The 23,212-nt window shown below is 36.5% G+C and overlaps 1 protein-coding gene across 1 annotated transcript in view; it reads right to left on the minus strand.

Moving 5' to 3' along the window:
• TBC1D19 (TBC1 domain family member 19) overlaps positions 1 to 23,212 on the minus strand; it is a 155,033-nt gene that overhangs the window by 68,581 nt on the left and 63,240 nt on the right. Inside the window, exons 5-8 of the mRNA XM_082653432.1 lie at positions 19,568 to 19,642; positions 18,334 to 18,397; positions 17,118 to 17,164; positions 13,120 to 13,230 (exon numbers count right to left, since the gene is read on the minus strand). Coding sequence (XP_082509558.1) covers positions 13,120 to 13,230; positions 17,118 to 17,164; positions 18,334 to 18,397; positions 19,568 to 19,642 — 297 coding nt within the window. The remainder of the gene's footprint in view (positions 1 to 13,119; positions 13,231 to 17,117; positions 17,165 to 18,333; positions 18,398 to 19,567; positions 19,643 to 23,212) is intronic.

Here is a 23,212-nt window from a genome sequence, read left to right on the forward strand (position 1 = left end):
GTCAGCAACTTCTCTTTAGAGTTAATAAATTTCAGTTTCAAGAAATTCCCTTTTGGCAAGAAAGGGGTACGGGGTTAAGAGACATAGATTACTACATATAAAATAAATAAGCTACAAGAATATATTGTATGACACAGGGGATATAGCCAATATTTTATTTTATTTATTTTTTAATAGATCTTTATTGGAGTATAACTGCTTCACAATACTGTGTTAGCTTCTGTTGTACAACAAAGCTAATCAGCCATATGCATACACATGTCCCCATATCCCCTCCCTCTTGAGCCTGCCTCCCATCCTCCTTATCCCACCCATCTAGGTCATTGCAAAGCACGGAGCCAATCTCCCTGTGCCACGCTGCTGCTTCCCACCAGCCAACTATTTTACAGTTGGTAGTGTATATATGGAGATGCTACTCTCACTTCGCCCAGCTTCCCCCTCCCATCCCATGTCCTCAAGTCCATTCTCTATGTCTACCTCTTTATTCCTGCCCTGCAACTAGGTTCATCAGTACCTTTTTTTTTTTTTTTAGATTCCATATATATGCGTTAGCATATGGTATTTCTTTTTCTCTGTCTTACTTAACTCTGTATGACAGACTCTAGGTCCACCTACCTCACTACAAATAATCAACTTCGTTTCTTTTTATGGCTGAGTAATATTCCATTGCCTATATGTGCCACACCTTCTTTATCCATTCATCTGTCGAGGGACATTTATGTTGGTTCCATGTCCTGGCTACTGTAAATAGTGCTGCAATGAACACTGTGGTACATGACTCTTTTTGAATTACGGTTTCCTCAGGGTATATGCCCAGTAGTGGGATTGCTGGGTCATATGGTAGTTCTATTCTTAGTTTTTTAAGGAAACTTCATACTGTTTTCCATAGTGGTTGTATCAATTTACATTCTCACCAACAGTGCAGGAGGGCTCCCTTTTCACCATACCCTTTCCAGCATTTGTTATTTCTAGATTTTTTGATAATGGTCATTCTGACCAGCATGAGATGACACCTCATTGCAGTTTTGATTTGCATTTCTCTAATAATTAGTGATGTTGAGCATCTTTTCATGTACCTCTCGGCCATTTGTATGTCTTCCTTGGTGAAATGTCTGTTTAGGTCTTCCTCCCATTTTTTTAACTGGAGTGTTTGTCTTTGAGATTGAGCTCCATGAGCTGTTTGTATATTGTGGCGATTAATCCTTTGTCTGCTGTTTCATTTGAAAATATTTTCTCCCATTTTGAGGGCTGTCTTTTTTTTTTTTTTTTTGCGGTAGGCGGGCCTCTCACTGTTGGGGCCTCTCCTGTTGCAGAGCACAGGCTCCGGACGTGCAGGCTCAGCGGCCATGGCTCATGGGCCTAGCCGCTCCACGGAATGTGGGATCTTCCCGGATCAGGGCACGAACCCGTGTCCCCTGCGTCAGCAGGCGGACTCTCAACCACTGCACCACCAGGGAAGCCCTAAGGGCTGTCTTTTTGACTGGTTTAAGGTTTCCTTTGCTGTGCAAAAGCTTTTAAGTTTAATTAAGTCCCATTTGTTTAGTTTTGTTTTTATTTCTGTTACTATAGGAGGTGGGTCAAAATGATCTTGCTGTGGTTTATGTCAAAGAGTGTTTTTCCTATGTTTTCCTCTAAGAGTTTTATACAGTGTCTGGTCTTACGTTTAAGTCTTTAATCCATCTGGAGTTTATTTTTGTGTATGGTGTTAGGTAGTGTTCTAATTTCAGTATTTTACATGTAGCTGTCCAGTTTTCCCAGGACCGCTTATTGAAGAGGCTGTCTTTTCCCCATTGTATGTTCTTGCCTCCTTTGTCGTAAATTAGGTGCCCATATGGGCATGGGTTTATCTCTGGGCATTCTATCCTGTACCATTGATCTATATTTCTGTTTTTGTTCCAGTACCATACTGTCTTGACTACTGTAGCTTTGTGGTATTGTTTAAAGTCAGGGAGCCTGATTCCTCCAACTCTGTTTTTCTTTCTCAAGATTGCTTTGGCTCTTCGGGGTCTTTTGTGTTTCCATATGAATTGTAAAACTTTTTGTTCTAATTCTGTGAAGAATGCCATTGGTAGTTTGATATGCACTGCACTGAATCTGTAGATTGTTTTGGGTAGTATAGTCATTTTCAGAGTATTGCTTCTTCCAACCCAAGAACATGGTATATTTTTCCATCTGTTTATGTCATCTTTCATTCCCTTCATCAGTGTTTTACAGTTTTCTGAGTACAAGTCTTTTGCCTCCTTAGGCAGGTTTATTCCTAGGTATTTTTTTCTTTTTGTTGCTGTGGTAAAGGACAGTGTTTCCTTAATTTTTCTTTCCGATTTTTTGTTGTTGGTGTATAGGAATGCCAGAGATTTCTGTGCATTAATTTTGTATCCTGCAACCTTACCAAATTCATTGATGAGCTCTAGAAGTTTTCTGGTGGCATCTTTAGGATTTTCTACATATAGTATCATGTCATCTGCAAACAGTGACAGTTTTACTTCTTCTTTTCCTATTTGGATTCCCTTTATTTCTTTACCTTCTCTGATTGTTGTGGCTAAGACTTCCAAAACTATGTTGAATAAGAGTGGCGAGAGTGGGCACCCTTGTCTTGTTCCTGATCTTAGTGGAAATGCTTTCAGTTTTTCACCATTGAGTATGCTACTTGCTGTGGGTTTGTCATATACGGCCTTTATTATGATGAGGTAGGTTCCCTCTCTGCCCATTACCTGGAGAGTTTTTATCATAGATGGGTGTTGAATTTTGTCAAAAGCTTTTTCTGCATCTATTGAGATGATCATATGGTCTTTATTCTTAAATTTGTTAATGTGGTGTATCACATTGATTGATTTGCGTATATTGAAAAATCCTTGTATCCCTGGGATAAATTCCACTTATCATGGTGTATGATCCTTGTAATGTGCTGTTGGATTCTGTTTGCTAGTATTTTGTTGAGGATTTTTGCATCTATTTTCATCAGTGATATTGGTCTATAATTTTCTTTTTTGGTGTTATCTTTTTCTGGTTTTGCTATCAGGGTGATGGTGACTTCGTAGAATGAATTTGGGAGTGTTTTTCCCTCTGCAATGTTTTGGAAGAGTTTGAGAAGGATTGGTGTTAGCTCTTCTCTAAATGTTTGATAGAATTCGCCTTTGAAGCCATCTGGTCCTGGACTCTTGTTTGTTGGAAGATTTTTAATTACAGTTTCAATTTCATTATTTGTGATAGGTCTGTTTATATTTTCTAATTCTTCCTGCTTCAGTCTTGGAAAATTGTACTTTTCCAGTTGTACTTGTCCATTTCTTTGTGGTTGTCCATTTTATAGGCATATAGTTGTTTGTAGTAGTCTCTTATAATCCTTTGTATTTCTGCAGTGTCAGTTGTGATTTCTCCTTTTCCATTTCTAATTTTATTGGTTTGTGTCCTCTCCCTTCTTTCCTTGATGAGTCTGACTAAGGGTTTATCAATTTTGTTTATCTTCTCAAAAAACAGCTTTTAGTTTTACTGACCTTTGCTATTGTTTTCTTCATTTTCATTTATTTCTGCTCTGATCTTTATGATTTCTTTCCTTCTACTGACTTTGGGTTTTCTTTGTTATTCTTTCTCTGGTTGTTTTATGTGTAGGGTTAGATTGTTTATTTGAGATTTTTCTGGTTTCTTAAGGTGAGATTGAATTGCTATAAACTTCCCTCATAGAACTGCTTTTGCTTCATCCCATAGGTTTTGGGTTGTCATGTTTTTATTGTCATCTGTTTCTATGTATTTTTAAATTTCTTCTTCGATTTCTTCAGTGATCTCTTGGTTATTTAGTAGTGCACTGTTTAGCCTTGTATTTGTGTTTTTTACAGTTTTTTTCCTGTAATTGATTTCCAAACTCATGGCATTGTAGTCAGAAAAGATGCTGGATACGATTTCAATTTTCTTAAATTTTCTGAGGCTTGATTTGTGACCCAAGATGTGATCTATCCTGGAGAATGTTCCGTGTGCACTTGAGAAGAAAGTGTATTCTGCCACTTTTGGGTGGAATGGTCTATAAATATCAATTAAATCTATGTGGTCTATTGTGTCATTTAAAGCTTATGTTTCTTTATTTATTTTCTGTTTGGGTGACCTGTCCATTGGGGTAAGTGGGATGTTAAAGTCCCCTACTATTATTGTGTTACTGTCGATTTCTCCTTTTATGGTTGCTAGCATTTGCCTTATGTATTGAGGTGCTCCTATGTTGGGTGCATAAACATTTATAATTGTTATATCTTTTTATTGGATTGATCCTTTGATCATTATGTAGTGTCCCTCCTTATCTCTTGTAACAGTCTTTATTTTACAGTCTATTCTATCTGATATGAGTATTGCTACTCGAGCTTTCTTTTGATTTCCATTTGCATGGAATATCTTTTTCCATCCCTTCACTTTGTCTGTATGTGTCCCTAGGTCTGAAGTGGGTGTCGTGTAGGCAGCATATATATGGGTCTTGTTTTTGTATCCATTCAGTCAGTCTGTGTCTTTTGGTTGGGGCATTTAATTCATTTACATTCAAAGTTATTATCGATATGTATGTTCCTATTACCATTTTCTTAATTGTTTTGGGTTTGTTTTTGTGGGTCTTTTTCTTCTATTGTGTTTCCTGCCTAGAGAAGTTTCTTTAACATTTGTTGTAAAGTTGGTTTGATGGTACTGAATTCTCTTAGCTTTTGCTTGTCTGAAAAGCTTTTGACTTCTCCATCCAATCTGAATGAGATCTTTGCTGGCTAGAGTAATCTTCGTTGTAGGTTTTTCTCTTTCATCACTTTAAGTGTATCCTGCCACTTCCTTCTGTCTTGCAGAGTTTCTGCTGAAAACTCAGTTGATAAGCTTATGGGGATTCCTTTGTATGTTATATTTTGTTTTGCCCTTGCTGCTTTTAATATTTTTTCTTTGAACTTAATTTTTGCTAGTTTGATTAGTATGTGTCTTATTGTATTTTTCCTAGGGTTTATCCTGAATGGGACCCTCTGTGCTTCCTGGACTTGGATGACTATTTCCTTTCCCATGTTAGGGAAGTTTTCAAGTATAAACTTTTCAAATATTTTCTCAGACCCTTTCTTTTTCTCTTCTTCTTCGGGGACTCCCATAATTTGAATCTTGGTTCATTTAGTGTTGTCCCAGAGGTCTCTGAGATTGTCTTCAATTATTTCGTTTTTCTTTATTCTTCTCCTCAGTAGTTATTTCCACCATTTTGTCTTCCAGCTCACTTATTCGTTCTTCTGCTTCAGTTATTCCGTTATTGATTCCTTGTAGTGTATTTTTCATTTCAGTTATTGTGTTGTTCATCTCTGTTTGTTTGTTCTTTAGTTTTTCTAGATCTTTGTTAAACTTTTCTTGTATTTTCTCAATCCATGCCTCCATTTCTATTTCCGAGATTGTGGATCACCTTTACTATCATTACTCTGAATTCTGTTTCAGGTAGATTGCCTATTTCCTCTTCGTTTATTTGGTCTTGTATGTTTTTACCTTGCTCCTTTATTGTGACATATATTTTTGTTGTCTCATTGTTTTCTTTTTTTAATGAGTGAGATTGTGTTCCTGTCTTACTGGTTGTTTGGGCTGAGGCTTCCAACACTGGAGTTTGTAGGCTATTGGGTAGAGCTGGGTCTTGGTGTTGAGATGAGGAACTCTGTGAGACCTCACTCCCATGAATACTCCCTGGGGTCTGAGGTTCTCTGTTAGTCCAGTGGTTCAGACTTGGACCTCCCACTGCAGGAGCTTTGGTTCGACCCCTGGCTCGTGAACCAAGATCCTGCAAGCTGCATGGGGTGGCAAAAAAAAAAAAAAGAGCATAGTAACAAAGTAAAAAATAAAATTAGACTAGGAAATTATGATATGTTAGAAAGAATACAAAAATAAAAATATAGATGAATCAACAACCAAAAGATACATCAGTACCACAATAGTAAAAAAGAGGAGAAGGGAAAATAAAAAAAAAGGGGGGGAAAGGCCTTGGCTGTGGAATGCAGGGCCTAAGCAGGGGTGAGATTTGGGCAGTGGGCGGGGACTATACTTAGGACCCACAAGGCTGGAAAAGGCCCTGGGGGCTGTGGGGCGTGGGGCTTAGGCTCAAGGAACAGAAGGGGCCCAGGTGTGCCCTTTCCCTGGTCTCAGAGGGCAGGTGACCTCACCTGGGAGCCCAGCAGGCTTCCTGGCTTGAGTGGGTGGGGCAAACACCCTCCTCTCCTCTCCTCTCCTGCTCTTCGGGTCTGGGAGGGCCCCTCCTGCCTGCCTCTCCTGATCTCCCCAGCCTCCCTCTTATGCCCCCAAAGACCAATGTGGCCGAGGCGGGTGGTGGGGGGCCTTGGAGGGCAGGAAACAGGCCTGGGAGTTCAGCAGCCTCCCTGTGCTGATCCCCTGCCCTCCAAAGCTACCTCCAGGCTGCGTGGGACCCTTTGATATGGGTAAGTCTAACCCTAACACTGTGAACTAGGTTTGAGGGCCATCTATTGAGGCATCATATGAGACTCACTGAGTCTCACTAAGTTCAGTATTCACACAGACAGACCAGGGTTACAGATAAACCATGTATCATCAGGTCAGAATCACTATCACCAGTTTACATCATTCAGGAAACATGGGGACAACTATCCCTCATGCCTGCAGACATTAGGTATAGTTACAATTTTTTAAAAATTTGCCACAGGCTTTTTGTTCTCCAATAGCTAAGAATGAATCCACACCAGCTCCAGGTGCCTTCAGACAGACAGAAGCAAAATTAGCCCCACTTACGCACATGCTAAACATTTTCATACATTATCCTTTCCCTGCTTCTTTATCTAGCAAACTCCTTCAAACTATTTCAAATGGCAGTACCTCTGAGAAGACCTCCCACCACCTGTAGGAAAAGAATCTGTCACTTCCTCTTCTGTACAGCCATATCACTTTGTATAAACTGCTACTAATAGGGCTTCTAACATCTTTTAAAAATAACTTCTTAAAAATTATTTTTTAATGAAAGTTGTAGTCGTAATGTTTAATAGTTATATACTGCTTACTACTTTCCAAGGACCATCTATATGCTTTATATTTATATATAAGTTTCCTAGGGCTGCCAGTGGTACAAAAAGTACCACTAACTGGTTAGCTTTAAACAATAGAAACTCATTCTCACGGTTCTGGAGGCTAGAAGTCCAAAATCAAGATATTAACATGCTCTCCCTGAAGGCTCTAGGGGAGAATCTGTTCCATGCCTTTCTCTTAGCTTCTGGTATTGCTGGCAATCTCTGGTGTTCCTTGGCTTATTGATGCAACACTCCAGTCTCTGCCTGTCATATGACATTCTCCTTGTGTGTCTCTCTTCTGTGTCTCTTCTTCTCTTCTTATAAGGACACCAGTCATATTGGATTTTGGGCCTACCCTACTCCAGTAAGACATCATCTTAATTTCATTGCATCTGCAAAGGCCCTATTTGCAAATGAGGTCACATTCACAGGTACTGGATGTCAAGATTCAACATATCTTTTGGGGGGGACACAATTCAACCCATAACTTATAACTTAACTTACTGATCTGCACAACACTTCTATGAGATACTATTGTCCAGGGCTTCCCTGGTGGCGCAGTGGTTAAGAACCCACCTGCCAATGCAGAGGACATGGGTTTGAGCCCTGGTCTGGAAGATCCCACATGCCACAGAGCAATTAAGGCCATGCGCCACAACTACTGAGCCTGTGCTCTAGAGCCCGCGAGACACAACTACTGAAGCCTGTGCGCCTAGAGCCCATGCTCTGCAACAAGAGAAGCCACCTCAATGAGAAGCCCGCGCCCCGCAACGAAGAGTAGCCCCTGCTCGCCACAACTAGAGAAAGTCCATGCTCAGCAACAAGGATCCAATGCAGCCAAAAAAAACCAAAAATACATACATTTATTAAAAAACAAGATACTATTGTCCATATATTAAATAAGAAAACTAAAGCTCAAGGTTAAGAAAAACTTGCCCAAGGTCACACAGCCAGTGAGTGGCAGAGCAAGAATTTAAACCCAGGTTAGTTGGCTTCAGAATCTAATCACCTAACCACCACACTATACTATCTTTACAGGCAATAAACAGAAGTCAAATCAGCTAAAAGACTTAACAACAACAACAAAACAGCAGTTCCCTATTTATGCACTCCTCCCCAACACACACATACACAACACACACACACACACACACACACACACACACACACACACACACATGCAATCATACTTAGCCCACTATTCAGGAACAACCACTTTCAGTTTTTTTTGTTTCTTTTTTTTTTGCGGTACGCAGGTCTCTCACTGTTGTGGCCTCTCCCATTGCAGAACACAGGCTCCGGACGCGCAGGCTCAGCGGCCATGGCTCACGGGCCCAGCCGCTCTGCGGCATGTGGGATCTTCCCAGACCAGGGCACGAACCCGTGTCCCCTGCATCGGCAGGAGGACTCTCAACCACTGTGCCACCAGGGAAGCCCAATTTCAGCTTCTTTTTCTGGTATTTACACCCATATTTCAAGTAACAAGTATATATTGTTATTTTTAATTTATCAGTTTCAAATATCTACTGATTTTTTTATGATAAATGAGGATTTTTAGCTCATGTACATTCTCTTTTCCTCCCTCTATCATTCCATTATAAGTATATATCAATTCTTGATTAAATCCATATTAAGAGTTTACATTATTATTACTGTTTAAAAATTATTCACTGCTGAGGCAAGGAGTATGCTATAAATATGTTTCCTTTCCTAAAATATGTATCTTTTTCATACAGTCCATAATTAAACCATTTTTTCACTTATGCAATTTTCTGTAATCACTTACCTCTTCCTCTACCCTTTAACAACTCTGAAAAGACCCTCCATAATACAATTTTGCATGTGGTTAAACCTGTCAGATCATCTTTACTTTTGGTGTTTTTCTTGCAGGCACTCATCCTGGAACCCTCCAACCTCCTGTTCCAAACTGGAATTGCTCTGCTCTGGTCCTGTTGCACAAACTTTGTCCTGGAACCTCTTTTCACTGTCATTTTGGAAATTGTTCTTCTCTTAGGTTGGAATCCCATTTCCTGGATCCTCTGTTTTGCTCTTTTTGTTTTTGATCTTGTTTTGGAGCATTTCTGCCAATAGCTCCCTTAATAAGAGTAAATATTTGAGATCACATACATCTGAAAATGTCTACTTCAAATTCTCATTTGATTGACTGTTGGTTACATACAGAATTCTAGGCTTGAATTCATTCAGATTTTTAAAGGCTTTACTTAAAAATCTTCTGGCTTCCAGTCTTCCTGCTGAGCGGTCAGATGCTTGAAACTTTATATATACTCTGTTTTTCTTCCATAAAAAGTTTTTAGTCTTCTCCTATTCAGGTGCCTTGGGTCTTCTTTCATTCACAGCATTGGGTACTGGGTGGGCCTTTTCACAATGAAGATTCCTGTCTTTCCGTTCTTAAAATTTTTAATAATTCCTTTACCTCTGTTTTCTCTTTCTAGAACTCCTATTGGTCAGGTGTTAGCCCTTCTGGATCGATCCTCTAATTTAAAAAAAATACCTTTTCCTTTTTATTTTTCATCTCTTTGGCTTTTTTGCTTTTGCTCTGCTTTCTGACAGACATTTCCTGGGCTTTCTACTGATTTTTTTTTTTTTTTTGGCATACCGTATTTTTGAGTCCTATAAGCTCTTTTTTCATTTTCTAATGTTTTGTTTTGTTGTTTTAATGAAATTCTATTCTTGTTTAATGAGTAATATCTTCTCTCTGAGAATATTAATGTTTGCTTTACATCTTCTATTGGGGAGAAATGGTTAACAACAGGCTAACCTTTTTGTCCATGTGAAGATAACCTTGGGTTTACCTTCTCTCAGCACTGTTGACCTGAAAATGTACTGGATCACACAAAAAAACTGTGGAGAGGAAAGCCAGCTATATTACTAAGCAATATAATTTACTGAAAAAATATGACCCTTGACTGGTAAATTATATCTGAAATGGAAGACTGTAAGTGGACTATAAAAATCTAATGGAAAACACAGGCCTTAGCTACCTGGTGTGCCTCTTGAGAGGACTTGGAAGCTATGGTCATGTGCATTATAAGAAATAGTTCCTATCGCATATGAGACTTTCCTATGCTGTGCCTATGTAGCCTTGGCACTTCAAATTGCATGCATTCCTTGTGGGGCTAGGAAGTAGCATCTGGTTGGCTGCAAGGACTTCCAATGAAGATCTACGTGATATACTGACATGCCATGTTTTCTGTCCTGTATCATTTTGCAAATCTAAATGAACCTCGCACCAGGTTTTGGCCTATTGTATCTTGTGAGTGTAGATGTAAATTCAAGCCTGAAATAACTATTGGTGGTCGTAATAAGCACTCATTCCCTAAATTGGCTATTTCTTCTTCTTCTTTTTTTGTTTGTTTATTTGTTTTAGTTTTGACATATGCCTTTAAAATTGGAAGATTTCAAGTATCTGGAGATCCTAGGCTGGTCAGTTACATTTAGGGTTGAGGCAATTAACGACTGACTGGAAGCTCTGTCTGCAAGAACTGGGCAGAGTGTGGTGGACTTCACTGTGAAGCAATTATAGCCAGCCAGCTATTTTTCTTTTCTTTTTTTCCCCCGCCCCCGGTAAGGGTTCTCCAAATCTCTGTTAACCTTTTCTCTGGCATTCTAAAGTTGGTGGAGGGTGAAGAAGGAGAGACTGGGCAGGCATAGTGGTAGTGGTAGGGGACAAGGGTATTAGTTCACTATTCGGTCAACTTTCACTTAATTCCTCTGTTTTCAATACCGTGCCTCATTCCTGTTCAGCTCTATGTCTGAGGTCACTGAGTTTATAGCCTTTCTGATTCTGTTTCTGTAGTGATTAACACACCTCTGGTCTTCTGTGAGGGAGGAGGAGTCACCGGAATATGCAGGATGAGAAGAGTCCGGGGGTCTTAACCCTTCCTGATACAGACTTTTACACAATCTCCACTTTCAGCCCTATGTCTCCTCAGAGACTCTATAACATGTGGTATCTCCAATTCTTGATCCTTTCCAAAGTTCAAGGGAGAAAAATCATCTGGCTTTTTGTATCAGTCAGAGTCCCGTCAAGAAATAGAAACCATACCAGAAATGTGAACAGGGAAAAACAGAATTAGCAAATGCAGAAAGGAACTATGACTTCTAAGCAGGAGGGTGAACCAAGAAGGAACTAAGAACTCAGGAAAGGGTCCTCCAGTGCCCTCAAGACTGAGATTCAAACTTTTAAGGAGAGGGTATGCCTGCCACAGGAATGTGCAGACCAGAGGTGAAGAAAAACCTTGCCAGAGAGTACAGGCTGGAGCTGGTTGACTGAGGGCTGCCAAGGTGAGTGCTACTGGGTCTTCTGTTTGCTGATCTGCTGGCTTCTGTACATGGAAAGCCCCTTTCTCCTGCTATTGTCTTGCAATGTCCCTCCAGAATCCTCTATTGACAAAGCCTAACATCAAGCTAGTTTGCAAAAAAGAAATGTTTAGAAGGTCCAGCTCCAGTATAATAAAACAGAGCAAAAAAGGCAGATTTGCAAAACTACAATGAAGTATCACTTCACACTGGTCAGAATGGTCATCATCAAAAAGTCTATAAATAATAAATGTTGGAGAGGGTGTGGAGAAAAGGGAACCCTCCTACACTGTTGGTAGGAATGTAAATTGGTACACCTGTTGTGGAAAACAGTATGGAGGTTCCTTAAAAAACTAAGAATAGAGTTACCATATGATCTAGCAATCCCACTCCTGGGCATATATCAGGAAAAGACAAAAACTCTAATTTGAAAATATATTTGCATTCCAATGTTCATAGCAGCACTATTTATAATAGTCAAGATATGGAAGCAACCTAAGTGACCATCAACAGATGAATATATAAAGAAGATGTGGTATATATATATATATATATAAAATGGAATATTGCTTACCATAAAAAAGAATGAAATATTACCATTTGCAGCAATATAGATGGATCTAGAGATTATCATACTAAGTGAAGTAAGCCAAAGACAAATATTATATGATATCACTTATATGTGGGATCTAAAAAAATAATACAAATGAATTTATTTACAAAACAGAAACAGACTCACAGACATAGAAAACAAACTTATGGTTACCAAAGGGGGATAAATTAGGAGTATGGGATTAACAGATATACACTACTATATATAAAATAAACAACAAGGATTTACCCTATAGCACAGGGAACTATATTCAATATCTTGTAATAACCTATAATGGAAAAAAAATCTGAAAAAGAATATGTGTGTGTGTATAACTGAGTCACTTTGCTGTACCCCTGAAACTAATACAATATTGTAAATCAACTATACTTCAATTTTTAAAAAAGGTAGATTTGGAGCTGAAAGATAATAAATTGATTACTGTCACACTTGTCATCCATACCTCCCACCTTTTAGAGGCATTAAGGCTTGACCATCTTCATGTTTGCGTCATTCTTCATTCTCCCATCAGCTCTCTATCTTAATACTTTAAAGCTTAGAGTTACAAGTTGTTTCCTACTTTCACCAAAGACAGTATTTACATTTCTGCGCTCCTTATCGTTTTGGGGTAATTAACAAAAGAAGGAGTGATGGTAATTTCTTAACTCCTTTATCAGGAAATCTTCCCACCTTTCTATAATTACTCTATTTTTAAACTAACGACCTTATCAAATTGTGACAGTCTCCAGAGCAAAGACAGCCTTTAACTCATCTTATGTTCTTTTATCTCCCTCAGTGTCTCACCATGTCATGAGCTTAATAAAGGTTGGGTAAATTAAATGAAATGTACATTCTTTAAAAAAAATTTTTATAAAATTCATAATTTGTTTCAATCAGTTTTACAGCCATACATCAGGCACTCAAATTCCAACAAGTTGTCTTATAAATCTATGCTGTTTATTAAAATAAGAAATAAGCAAAAGCATTTATAGGTCAAGGAAAGCTCATCTTTAATCCTACTAGCAAAGCAACTCACTCTCTATACAACATACTTACAATAAAAAAGAAACTTTTCATTTTATTCATTTATTTAATGAGCAGATTGTCCTACTGCTTTAGACATATGCTGCACTAAAATATATTTCTAATAGTTGCCCTCTAAAATATGTTAATTTATTTTTAAATGCCTATACTTACCAATTCAGGGATGTCTTTTACTTTGAGAGGAACTTGGATTAAACCCAAATGAGTCCTGAAACTATGAGAATCACCATTTTCATAATTTGGGTTGCGAAGATTAATTAAAACCTTTAAAAACAAATCCAACATAATTGGTTAGTTTCTTTATTGACTATTTACACTTACAAAATTGGTAGTAATAACCTTAGTATATATCACAAGATTAAAAACTATCTGGGTTATGCATATACTTTAATTACATTCTGAAAACTAAAATTGTATTAAAATGTTAAAATACTATAAATATGTTTTTAATTTAATATTCCAACAGATGATCTACCATATAAAACTAAAAAATTAAAAATTTAGTTAGAAAGAAAAACTTTCTGATGGTAAAAAGAATTGTTTGATTATATTTTACCAGGGAAAATGACAGAAAAATTTAAATTGCTTGATTGTAATATTTGCCAGGAAAAATTTTAGAACCAACTCTAACTCTTTTAAAAAACAGATACTGACAAGGTTTATAGAAAGACAGTGAATAACATCATAAGGTTTTGCCGATAAACCGAACCCAAAGGGAAAAAAAATTTTTCAGAGGCCAAGCTAACAAGAAAGACGGATTTATATATTTTTCAAAATTAACTAGATTAAAAAAAAACTTAGATATTTGCACAGCCTTTACTCTAGGAATCTCACTTCTATCAGTATGATTATGGAAATAATTAAAGCTGTTTGCAGAGACAGTGCAGAAAAAAACATCAAGGAAGTACTGTTCTCTTATAAAACAGAAAAACATGAGACAACTTAAATATTCCATTAGAGGAAATTACCTAAATAAATTATGTTTAATTTGTACAAAATACAGTGTAATATGCCTCAATTAATATCACAATATGTTTATTAAATTAAAAAGTTACAGTATAGTAGTATTTATTGCTCTATGATGACATTATGAGTAATTTCTGTTTTAAATTTTCTTCTTATATATATTTTCTTATTTTTCTTACAACACACATTTTGGGGAGAGAATAATAATAATTTCAAAAATATTTAAAAATTGAAACTGTTGAGGGAAAGAAACCACCAAGAATCCAAGGAAGGAGATTATAATGACAGAAACACTATCATATCTGAAGAAGGCATTCATAAACTGATAACTAATGGCTGATAAAATGGAATATGCTATAAGGTCAAAAGAGTTTCCTAAAATTGCAAACACTAAATTGAAACTAAAAATATCAAAGGTATTTGTTTAAAAAAAAAGAAAAAAGAAGATTTAGCAAAGAATCAACAGTGTTAAATACAGACTAATATAGAATAACACAATTTTAGTCTAATTACACAAATAAGGCATCATACTTGCATGGGAAACTCAAAAACACAGAATTGAAAAGAAAAAGAAACTATGAATATGTGGGCAATAGAAAAGAGAAAATATTAGAAAAGCAGAAACTATAACTAAGGAAATGATTATAGAAAATTTGCTTGAGTTAAAGAAGAATCTCAGCATGACTAATAAAAGGATCAATTCAGCAACAGTCCTGAAGGCCACAGAACACTATGATTATTAAGGAGAAAACAGTTAAAGACAACCATAAAAAGATTACATGAAATTTAAGTGCTAGAAAAGGAAAGAGTTTGGGAGAAATCTTTAATAAGCTAAGAGAAATAATGCTAGCATCATAAAGGCAGTTTCAAACCAAAGTAATTTTTCTTTAAAGTTAAAAAGATACTGCTTACAATTCTAAAAGGCCTGAAATAATTTCTAACAATGTTCTATGCTGGCAAACTGGTATCAGAGACAACAGGTTCAGAAAAGAAAAAAATAAATAAAATGTGAAAGATTCAATCATTCGTTTACTCATTCACTCAACACGTTTACTGAGCCATGATGTGCTAAGCACTGTTCAACCTGTTGGAGAGAGAACAGTTAAAGATAGGATCAGCTTGCAGCTGCAGCTGGTTTATGGTAGCTCTATCTTATCTTCAGGGTTACCTGGACATCTAGTAGCAACCCTTGGCCAAGATGGGGTAAAATGCACTAACTAGTCATTTATAATGTGCTATTTAATGTCCCCTGGAGGAACTCCATATCAGTTTATTTACATTGTTTATTGAAAATGTACAGATTGCTGGTTTATATCTGAATTACCAGTGGGGTATAAAAGACCCCTCAGAAAACTTGTGCCTTGACTCCCAAGACCGAAGTATCTTGCATGTACCTTGGAGATTCATAACCCAAAGACAAAGTGCATCCTGTGCAACTGAGAAAGGGGCCTGGGAGATGTGTCTGGAAATTCCCATCTCTTTGTATTTTCTTTCTCTTGCTGAAAGAAAGCCTTATGTGGGTGTATCCTTGTGGGTGAAGTCTTGTTGAGCCTTTTCAATTATCTGACTTGACTCTGTAATTGTTGCAGCAGTGAACAAAACTTCCGTCTAATAGGATAAGGCAGGCAATAAGCCAAATAGAAAAATAGTATGTTATATGATGCTAAATACTATGGAGAAAAACAAAGTAGGAAAGGGCTATAAGGAGTTCCAACCAGGGGAGCCAGGGAAAAGTTTGCTGAGAAGGCAACATTTTTGTGTGTGTGTATGTGTTTGAATTTTTTCCATGAATATTTTTTAATTGAAATAAAAAATAATTGAAATATAGTTGATGTACAATATTATGTTAGTTTTAGGTGTACTACAGAGTGATTTGACATTTGCATACATTGTGAAATGATCACCACAATAACTCTAGTAACCATCTGTACCCATATTATACCCATATAATACCCAATATTATTGACCATATTCTTTATGTTGAGAATGTGACATTTAAGCAAAGAAATAAGGAGTGAGGGGAATGTACACACAAGTATCTGGGGGAAAAGCACTGCAGGCAGAGAAAAGAAGGAGCAAAAGGCCCTCACAAATGGGCGGAAGCCAAGGTAAAGCAAGGAGGCTAAAATAGCTGGAGTAGAACAAATCAGGAGAAAAAGTAATAGGAGATGAACTCAGAGAGGTGGTGGGGTAACAGACCAAGCAGGATATTTTAGGCCACTGTCATGACTTTGGTTTTTAAGTAGAAGGAGATAGGAAGCACCTAGATAACAGAAGAGTGGCTTCTTCAGAATTGTACTTACAAGTCTTCCTCTAGAAACTCTGCTAAGAACAAAAGGACAGATTCTAGGTGGGCAGCTTAGAAGCAGAAAGAGCAATTAAGAGGCTACTGAAATAGTCCAGACAAGAGATGGCTGCTTGGACCAGTGAAATAGGAATGATCCTAGTAAGAAGTGGATGGATTCTGGATATACTTCAAAGGTAAAGCTGAAAGGATTTGCTGATGGATTACATGTAAGGTACAAGAAAAAAAGTGTAATCAAAGAGAGGTGAATTAAAATAATTAGTGAGTTGTAACTGCCTACTGAAGAGTTCCACTTGAATGCTCAATATGCCTCTCAAACTTAAATAAGCTCATCATCTTCACTAATGGACCTGTTTCTCCTCCTGTATTCTCTATCTCAAGGGCAAGTTACCTCTGCCCAGTTACCCAATCTAGACACTTAAAGGTTATCTTTGTTTTTTTTTCCCTCATACGCTTTAGATCTAATCAGTTCCCAAATCTTCCTTAAAATCTCTCAAGTCTGTTGAATTCTTTCCATTTTGAATGCTGTTCTCTTAGTTCAGACCTTTATCATGCCTTGCCTGAACTACTAGAACAGGAAGGAAATAAAAAAGGAAACAATTCACTGAGCACCTGTATGTGCCAGGAAGCAGGCTACATGATTTACAGTCACTATTTTTTAATCAAATCTTCCTGATTTACTTCCCTCTAATTTTTCCACGCTCCAATGTATTTTCCAAGAGCAATTTCCAAATATACTATAATCATGTTATTCCACCATTTCAGTGGCTCTGGGGCTTTTTACATGGTGATTCCTCTGCCTGGAGATGTTTTTATACCATCATTTCTTTTGCATTTTTACCTCATTAATATATATATATATTTAGCCAATAGAACCTACCTCGAGAAAATCCTTAGGTGCATAAACAGGCCTGAAAAGGCTTAAATCTAGAATTAATAAGATAGATTAAAACAAAATTTCAATTATAACATAAAAATTTTTATTAATAATAAATTGTAATGATTCTTTCATATGTTGCTATGCAGCTAGATTAATTCAAACATTTGCAGAATATCAGTTATTTGTCATACATTGTGTTAAGTATTGAGCCAATAAAAATAAAAAGGTAGTCCCTTCCCTTGACAGCCTAGATGACATACTCTAGAAGAAATAAAGAGTCCCCCCTTTGATAAATTTGTAATAGGTTATTTGTAGTTGAATTGAAAAACAATGTCAGTATAATATGAAAGTTCTATATGAGAACAGAGAATTCTATATGAGAATTCTCAAAGTACTTAGAATACAAACGATGCATTCTTAGTGAATTCCTGTAGTTGTATTGAACTGTTCTCCCTTTTGAACTTCTATAACACACTGCTCCCTTTATTATGGCACAATTTCTTGCCCAGTACCCACCCGCCTCAACTTTCTTTTAAGAAGGAGTAGTGAGGATTATGTACATGTCTACCTAAACAATTTTATATATGTATCTGTTTATCACAGTAAATGCTAGAGTTCTCACTCATTATATGTTTATAAAATTGATTGACTCAATTTTAAACATTAAAATGAACCAAAATAAATTCTTAAAAACATTTTAGAAGTATTAAAACTGTTCCACATATACTCTGGTTTCTCTTCAGATCAAATAAATCTCTTGCCTTTTACTAAAGATTTTCGTGGAGAGAAACAAATCTGAGTGTTTAATAAACTTTTTGAGGCCTTGCTTTGGCAGGGCTAGTAAAAAAAAAAACCAAACTTTTCCACATTTAATCCATCTTTAACATCTCAATGTAATTAAAGTTTGAAAAAGATTTGTCTATGAAATCCACTGAATGATTTAATTTACCCTTTTATAAAAATGTTTTCAAATGCTGCTTTAAAAGAAGATAACTGATTTAAATATCCTCAAAATAATGGAGAACACTGACCAAAGTTAGGAATTTTAAACTGCAAAGTAGAAGTTTAAGCAAAAAAAATCAGATGATAGTAAATTAGTGGAGAGGGAAAGTTGCTGTCTTTCCAAAAAAATTGTTAATATTGTTATTTTGGATTCACAATTAAGAAGGCAATTTTTTTTCCCACTACCACATTTTGAAAAGAGTTTTACATATACCTGGCTCATCAGTTCCCATTTCATTCCATTTATTGAGAAGTTCTTTCTGTTCTCCAACTGGCCTCTAAAAAAGGTAATTTTGAAATTGATTTTGTTTTGTGAAGTTAAGCAATGAAGCTGAAAAATAAGAATCAATACCTTATCTAAAAGCTTAAGTAAGCTACCATAACACAAGAAAAAATAATTTCATTACATATGGTTAGCTTCTTAGGGAATTACACTTAAATTACATTATTTAACTATTACATTATACAGTAGTCTCAGTGGCTCAGTTACAATGTGGTGCTAATGAGTCCAAGAATAGAAGGTAAATGATCTGTGCTGGCTGGTAAAATTTCACAAAGAAAAACTGCTCCTCAGCCACATACTCCATCTCTTACCCCATCCAGCAATCTGAGAAATGCATTGCAAGGGGGACTGGCCAAGAGAGTGTGACTGTGAATCAGTAGCACCATCTTCCTATATGAAAGACAGTATATTATACAATACTACATATTTAGACAGTTTTTCATATAAACTTATCTTTTTTTTTACACCATCCTTCTGGTGCCTTCAGTGACTTGTGCTTGGATATTATCCAAAGTACATTGACTATATCCTGTCCAACAGCAGGAAATAAATAGCAGGTTGGGAGAATGAAGTGAAGAGAAACGTTCTCTCCTACTCATGAGCCGCTATAAAGAATCCAGAATATTTCTCAAGTGGCTTTTCTCTCCTTTTTCACCTCTCCCCTCTCGAAGCCCAGAGTGACAGATAAATGTTGAGTATTAGATCTAAATAGTTCTGCAGAGATGAAAAATCATTCAAGTAAGGAGACTAAAGGTAATTAAAATCTTTAAAGTGTATTTATAAGACAAATCTCCAAATCACCTATACTGCAGAGTCTATATTTATTCTCAAGATATAGGTTTATTACAAAAAGCACTACAGCATACATAATAGAAACCTATATAAACTACATCCACATAATTGGCCTTTCACAGACTTTTGTTTCAAAACAAACTGATATACTAGTAATAAAAAAAGATAAATCTGCCTGACAGTTATTTCATGATACTTCCTAGTACTTGATTCACAAAAAAATACTTAAATGTTAAAAGTACTTTCCGTGCTCTGTGGTGACTTAGATGGGTGGGAGGGAGGTCCAAGAGGGAGGGGATATATGTATACATAATAGCTGATTCACTTCGTTGTAAAGCAACTATACTCCAATCAAAAAAAAAAAAAAAAGTACCTTTCGTGCCAATGGGATACTCAATTCAGTGCACATACTATTTAAACTCTTCAAAATTCTTTTTTCCCAACTTCCCTGAAACATAAGGAACAATCTATTATTATTTCTGGTTAACAGTACCAAAACTGATTTTCAAACATTAAAGATGTTATGAGCTATATAGAAATGGTGAAGTTGGTTGAGATTGGTTATCTTTATTCATTAGTTTACTCAACAAATATTGATTACTGCCTACTATGTGCCGGATACTATCCTTAGCGCTGTGAAGTAAGCTGTGAGTAACAGAAAGTCTCCGTCCTCATGGAACTGACGTTCTAGTGGAGGATGGGAATGAAGATAGACAAAAAAAATAAATCAACAATCAGATGGTGATAAACATTACAAGGGAAAACAGCAGATAATAAAAAGGTAAGTTAGATTTAAGCATTTTATAAATGTTTGATACTCAGGAATCCCATTAATGACCTAGTAAAATAAAATTTTACAGAAATTGTTATATTATAATTTTTCCAAACATGATATTTTACCCTAAATACTTCATCATGAATTTTCTAAGAATAAGAACTTTCTCCTACATAACCACATTACCACTGTCACACCTAAAAACACTAACAATAATATTTCATATTATCTAATATTTAGTCCATATTCAAAAATTTCCAATTATCCCCAAAAATGTCTTTATATTTTTTAAAATCCTGGGTCCATTAAAATTGAATGCATTACATTACATTTGGTTGTTCTGTCTCATTCCTTGCAGCTTAATCTAGAGTGCTTTCATCCTTTTCTTTTTCATATCGACTTTTTTGAGGAGTCCAGACCACTCGTCTTTTATGTATCACAATCTGGATTGGTCTTACTACTTTTTCACAGTATTTATTACATTTCTTGTAAACTTGAAATAATAAGTTAATTTTAATGGTCAGTCATAAATGGATTACCCATATATACCATATTTTAGTAAACTATTCTTTTTAATGCCAAGCTAAAATGCCATAATTTTTGGTCTTTTTATTAAAATATGCCTACAGACCACTTCTGACTCACTAAAACCAAAATAAAATAATGCCAAAGCTCCAAAATTTAACCCAAATGAGGAGAAAAGGAGAGAATTATATATTACATTACCCATAAAGGACAGTTACAACCAGACAATAAAAGCAGAATAATAATAGCTCCATTATGTGATTGTTATAAAGATTAAAGTACTTTGAACAGTGACACAATAATGATAATCATTCAATAATTGATAGCTTTTACTACAGCTATCATTATTCAGAGCTTCTTTAATACACATATTTAAATACATTACTCTCTATCTGGAATAAACCCTCCATGCTCTCCTCCCATCCCAACATACTCATTCCTACATTATCTGAATAAATTTTATTCACCTTCCAGGTCTTTACCTCTATTAAGCCTTCTCTTACCTGGCCCCTCATCCCAGATAATATTCGGTACCTTTGCTTATGAGTTCTCACAGCACCTCTTCCTTCACCTATCATAGCACATATCACACTTTGTCTAGCACATAATAAATTCTCAATAATTGAACAGATTTTACCCTAAGTTATGTTGCAAGCATTTAAAAATAATCTGATACAACTGCCTAAGCAATGAATGAACAGGAAAAAAATCATCTATAGGAGGAATACAGAACTGTGTGAAATGCATGAGGCTTAATTTACTAAATATGTAGAAATAGGTTTTCAAGAATAAAAGAATACTCTTAATATATTGCATGAAATACTGCCCATACCATGTGACCCCACCTCCTTCCCACCCTGGGCAGGTAACCCGGCCCCACCCCAGCTGTGGCCCCTGGCTGCAGAGAAGTCTGAAACGCAGGTGCCCTGCCAGGGCCTGAGTGGCCATCCCCCCCACCGCCGGCAGACCCGGAGCAGCCTGTACAGGGGACACAGGTTCGATCCCTGTCCAGGAAGATCCCACATGCCGCAGAGCAACTAAGCCCGTGCACCACAACTACTGAGCCTGAGCTCTAGAGCCCATGAGCCACAACTACTGAAGCCCATGCTCCAGGAGCCCATGCTCCGCAACAAGAGAAGCCACTGCAATGAGAAGCCCGCACACCACAACGAAGAGTAGCCCCCGCTCACCACAACTAGAGAAAGCTCATGCACAGCAACAAAGACCCAAGGCAGCCAAATAAATAAATAAAATTAATAAAAAATTTTTAATTGCATGAAATACCCCCAAAACGAATTCCATTTACTGGCTTATTTTCAATTCTTTCTCTTTTCTTTTCTTTTCTTTTAACTGTAAAAAGTTCTCTTAGATCCAAGACTTAAAATACATTTGGGTACATTATTCATGACCAAACTTTAATTATTGCAATATAACCCACTTCCACCCTCAACATCCTTATCCCCAATTTATCTAGATAAATCTTATTCAACGTTCAGATCTCAGCTTAAAAATAATTTCCTCTAATAAGCCTTCTGTCACTTACTCCCCCAACTCCAGATTGTTGGGGGAGCAGGTATGAGAAAGTTTAATTTAAAAAACTGTAATTTTAATTCAGCCATTACTATAAAACTAAAATTTGCATAAGATTAAAAAGTCAGTCCCTGAATTTGTATTACTTATCCTATCATATAAAGAACTAAATTTCTAGCTATTGAATTATGATTCCAAAAATTCTCATTTTCAACCACTAATAAGAGGGCTCTTGAGTTGATAAAAAGAAAATAACTCTAAGATATAAAAACAAAATTAAAGTTACAAGAGACAGCAATGTGTGGCTTATACACAGTGCATATTTTCAAGACTGCAATACACCATTTTAATACAACATAAAACCTACTAAAAACTCAAACATGAAGACCATTTAAAATAGAATGATACTTTCTGTAATTATACCTTGATAAGATATTCTGAAACATGTTTACCTTATACTCTAAAAAATTATTCTAACAAAACATCTCTCCAGGTGTTTTCAATAAAGTACAATTTCAAGTGATTAATCATAGTTCTCCTAAATGGATATCCCACTTTACCAAGTATTTCAACTTACCAAATTTAAATTTAAGGTTACATGTAATATACAGAGAAACTAGTTAAGAAAAAAGTTACAAAGAAAAGAAATTAGATATTAGAAGAAAGCATTCTGAATGAAAATAATTTAGGAAACAGAGCTATGTGATTTTCATGTGTTTACATGTGTTATTTTATTAATCCTGTGAGATATGTATCATTACCCTCATTTTACAAATAAGGAAACTTTTTAAAAGAACACCTGAGAGTAGAATGGAAAAGAATATTAAGAACTGAAGCAATGCTGCACAAAGTTTTACTCAATTATTTTTTCTGTGCTCTGCAACTAAAGCAGAAACTTGGAAATGGGGACTTCCCCGGTTGTCCAGTGGTAAAGAATCTGCCTTACAATGCAGGAGATGCGGGTTTGATCCCTGGTTGGGGAACTAAGATCCCACATGTCAGGTGGCAACTAAGCCCGCGCACCACATCTACTGAGCTTGCCCGCCTCAGCGAGAGAGCCTGCGTGCCACAAACTATAGAGCCCATGCACTCTGGAGCCCACGTGCCACAACTACAGAGCCCACATGCTCTGGAGCCTGTGCACCACAACTAGAGAGAAACCCATGCACCACAACAAAGAGCCCATGC

Source organism: Grampus griseus (assembly GCF_964374135.1).
Source record: "Grampus griseus genome assembly, chromosome: 4".
Classification (NCBI taxonomy): Eukaryota; Metazoa; Chordata; class Mammalia; order Artiodactyla; family Delphinidae; genus Grampus; species Grampus griseus.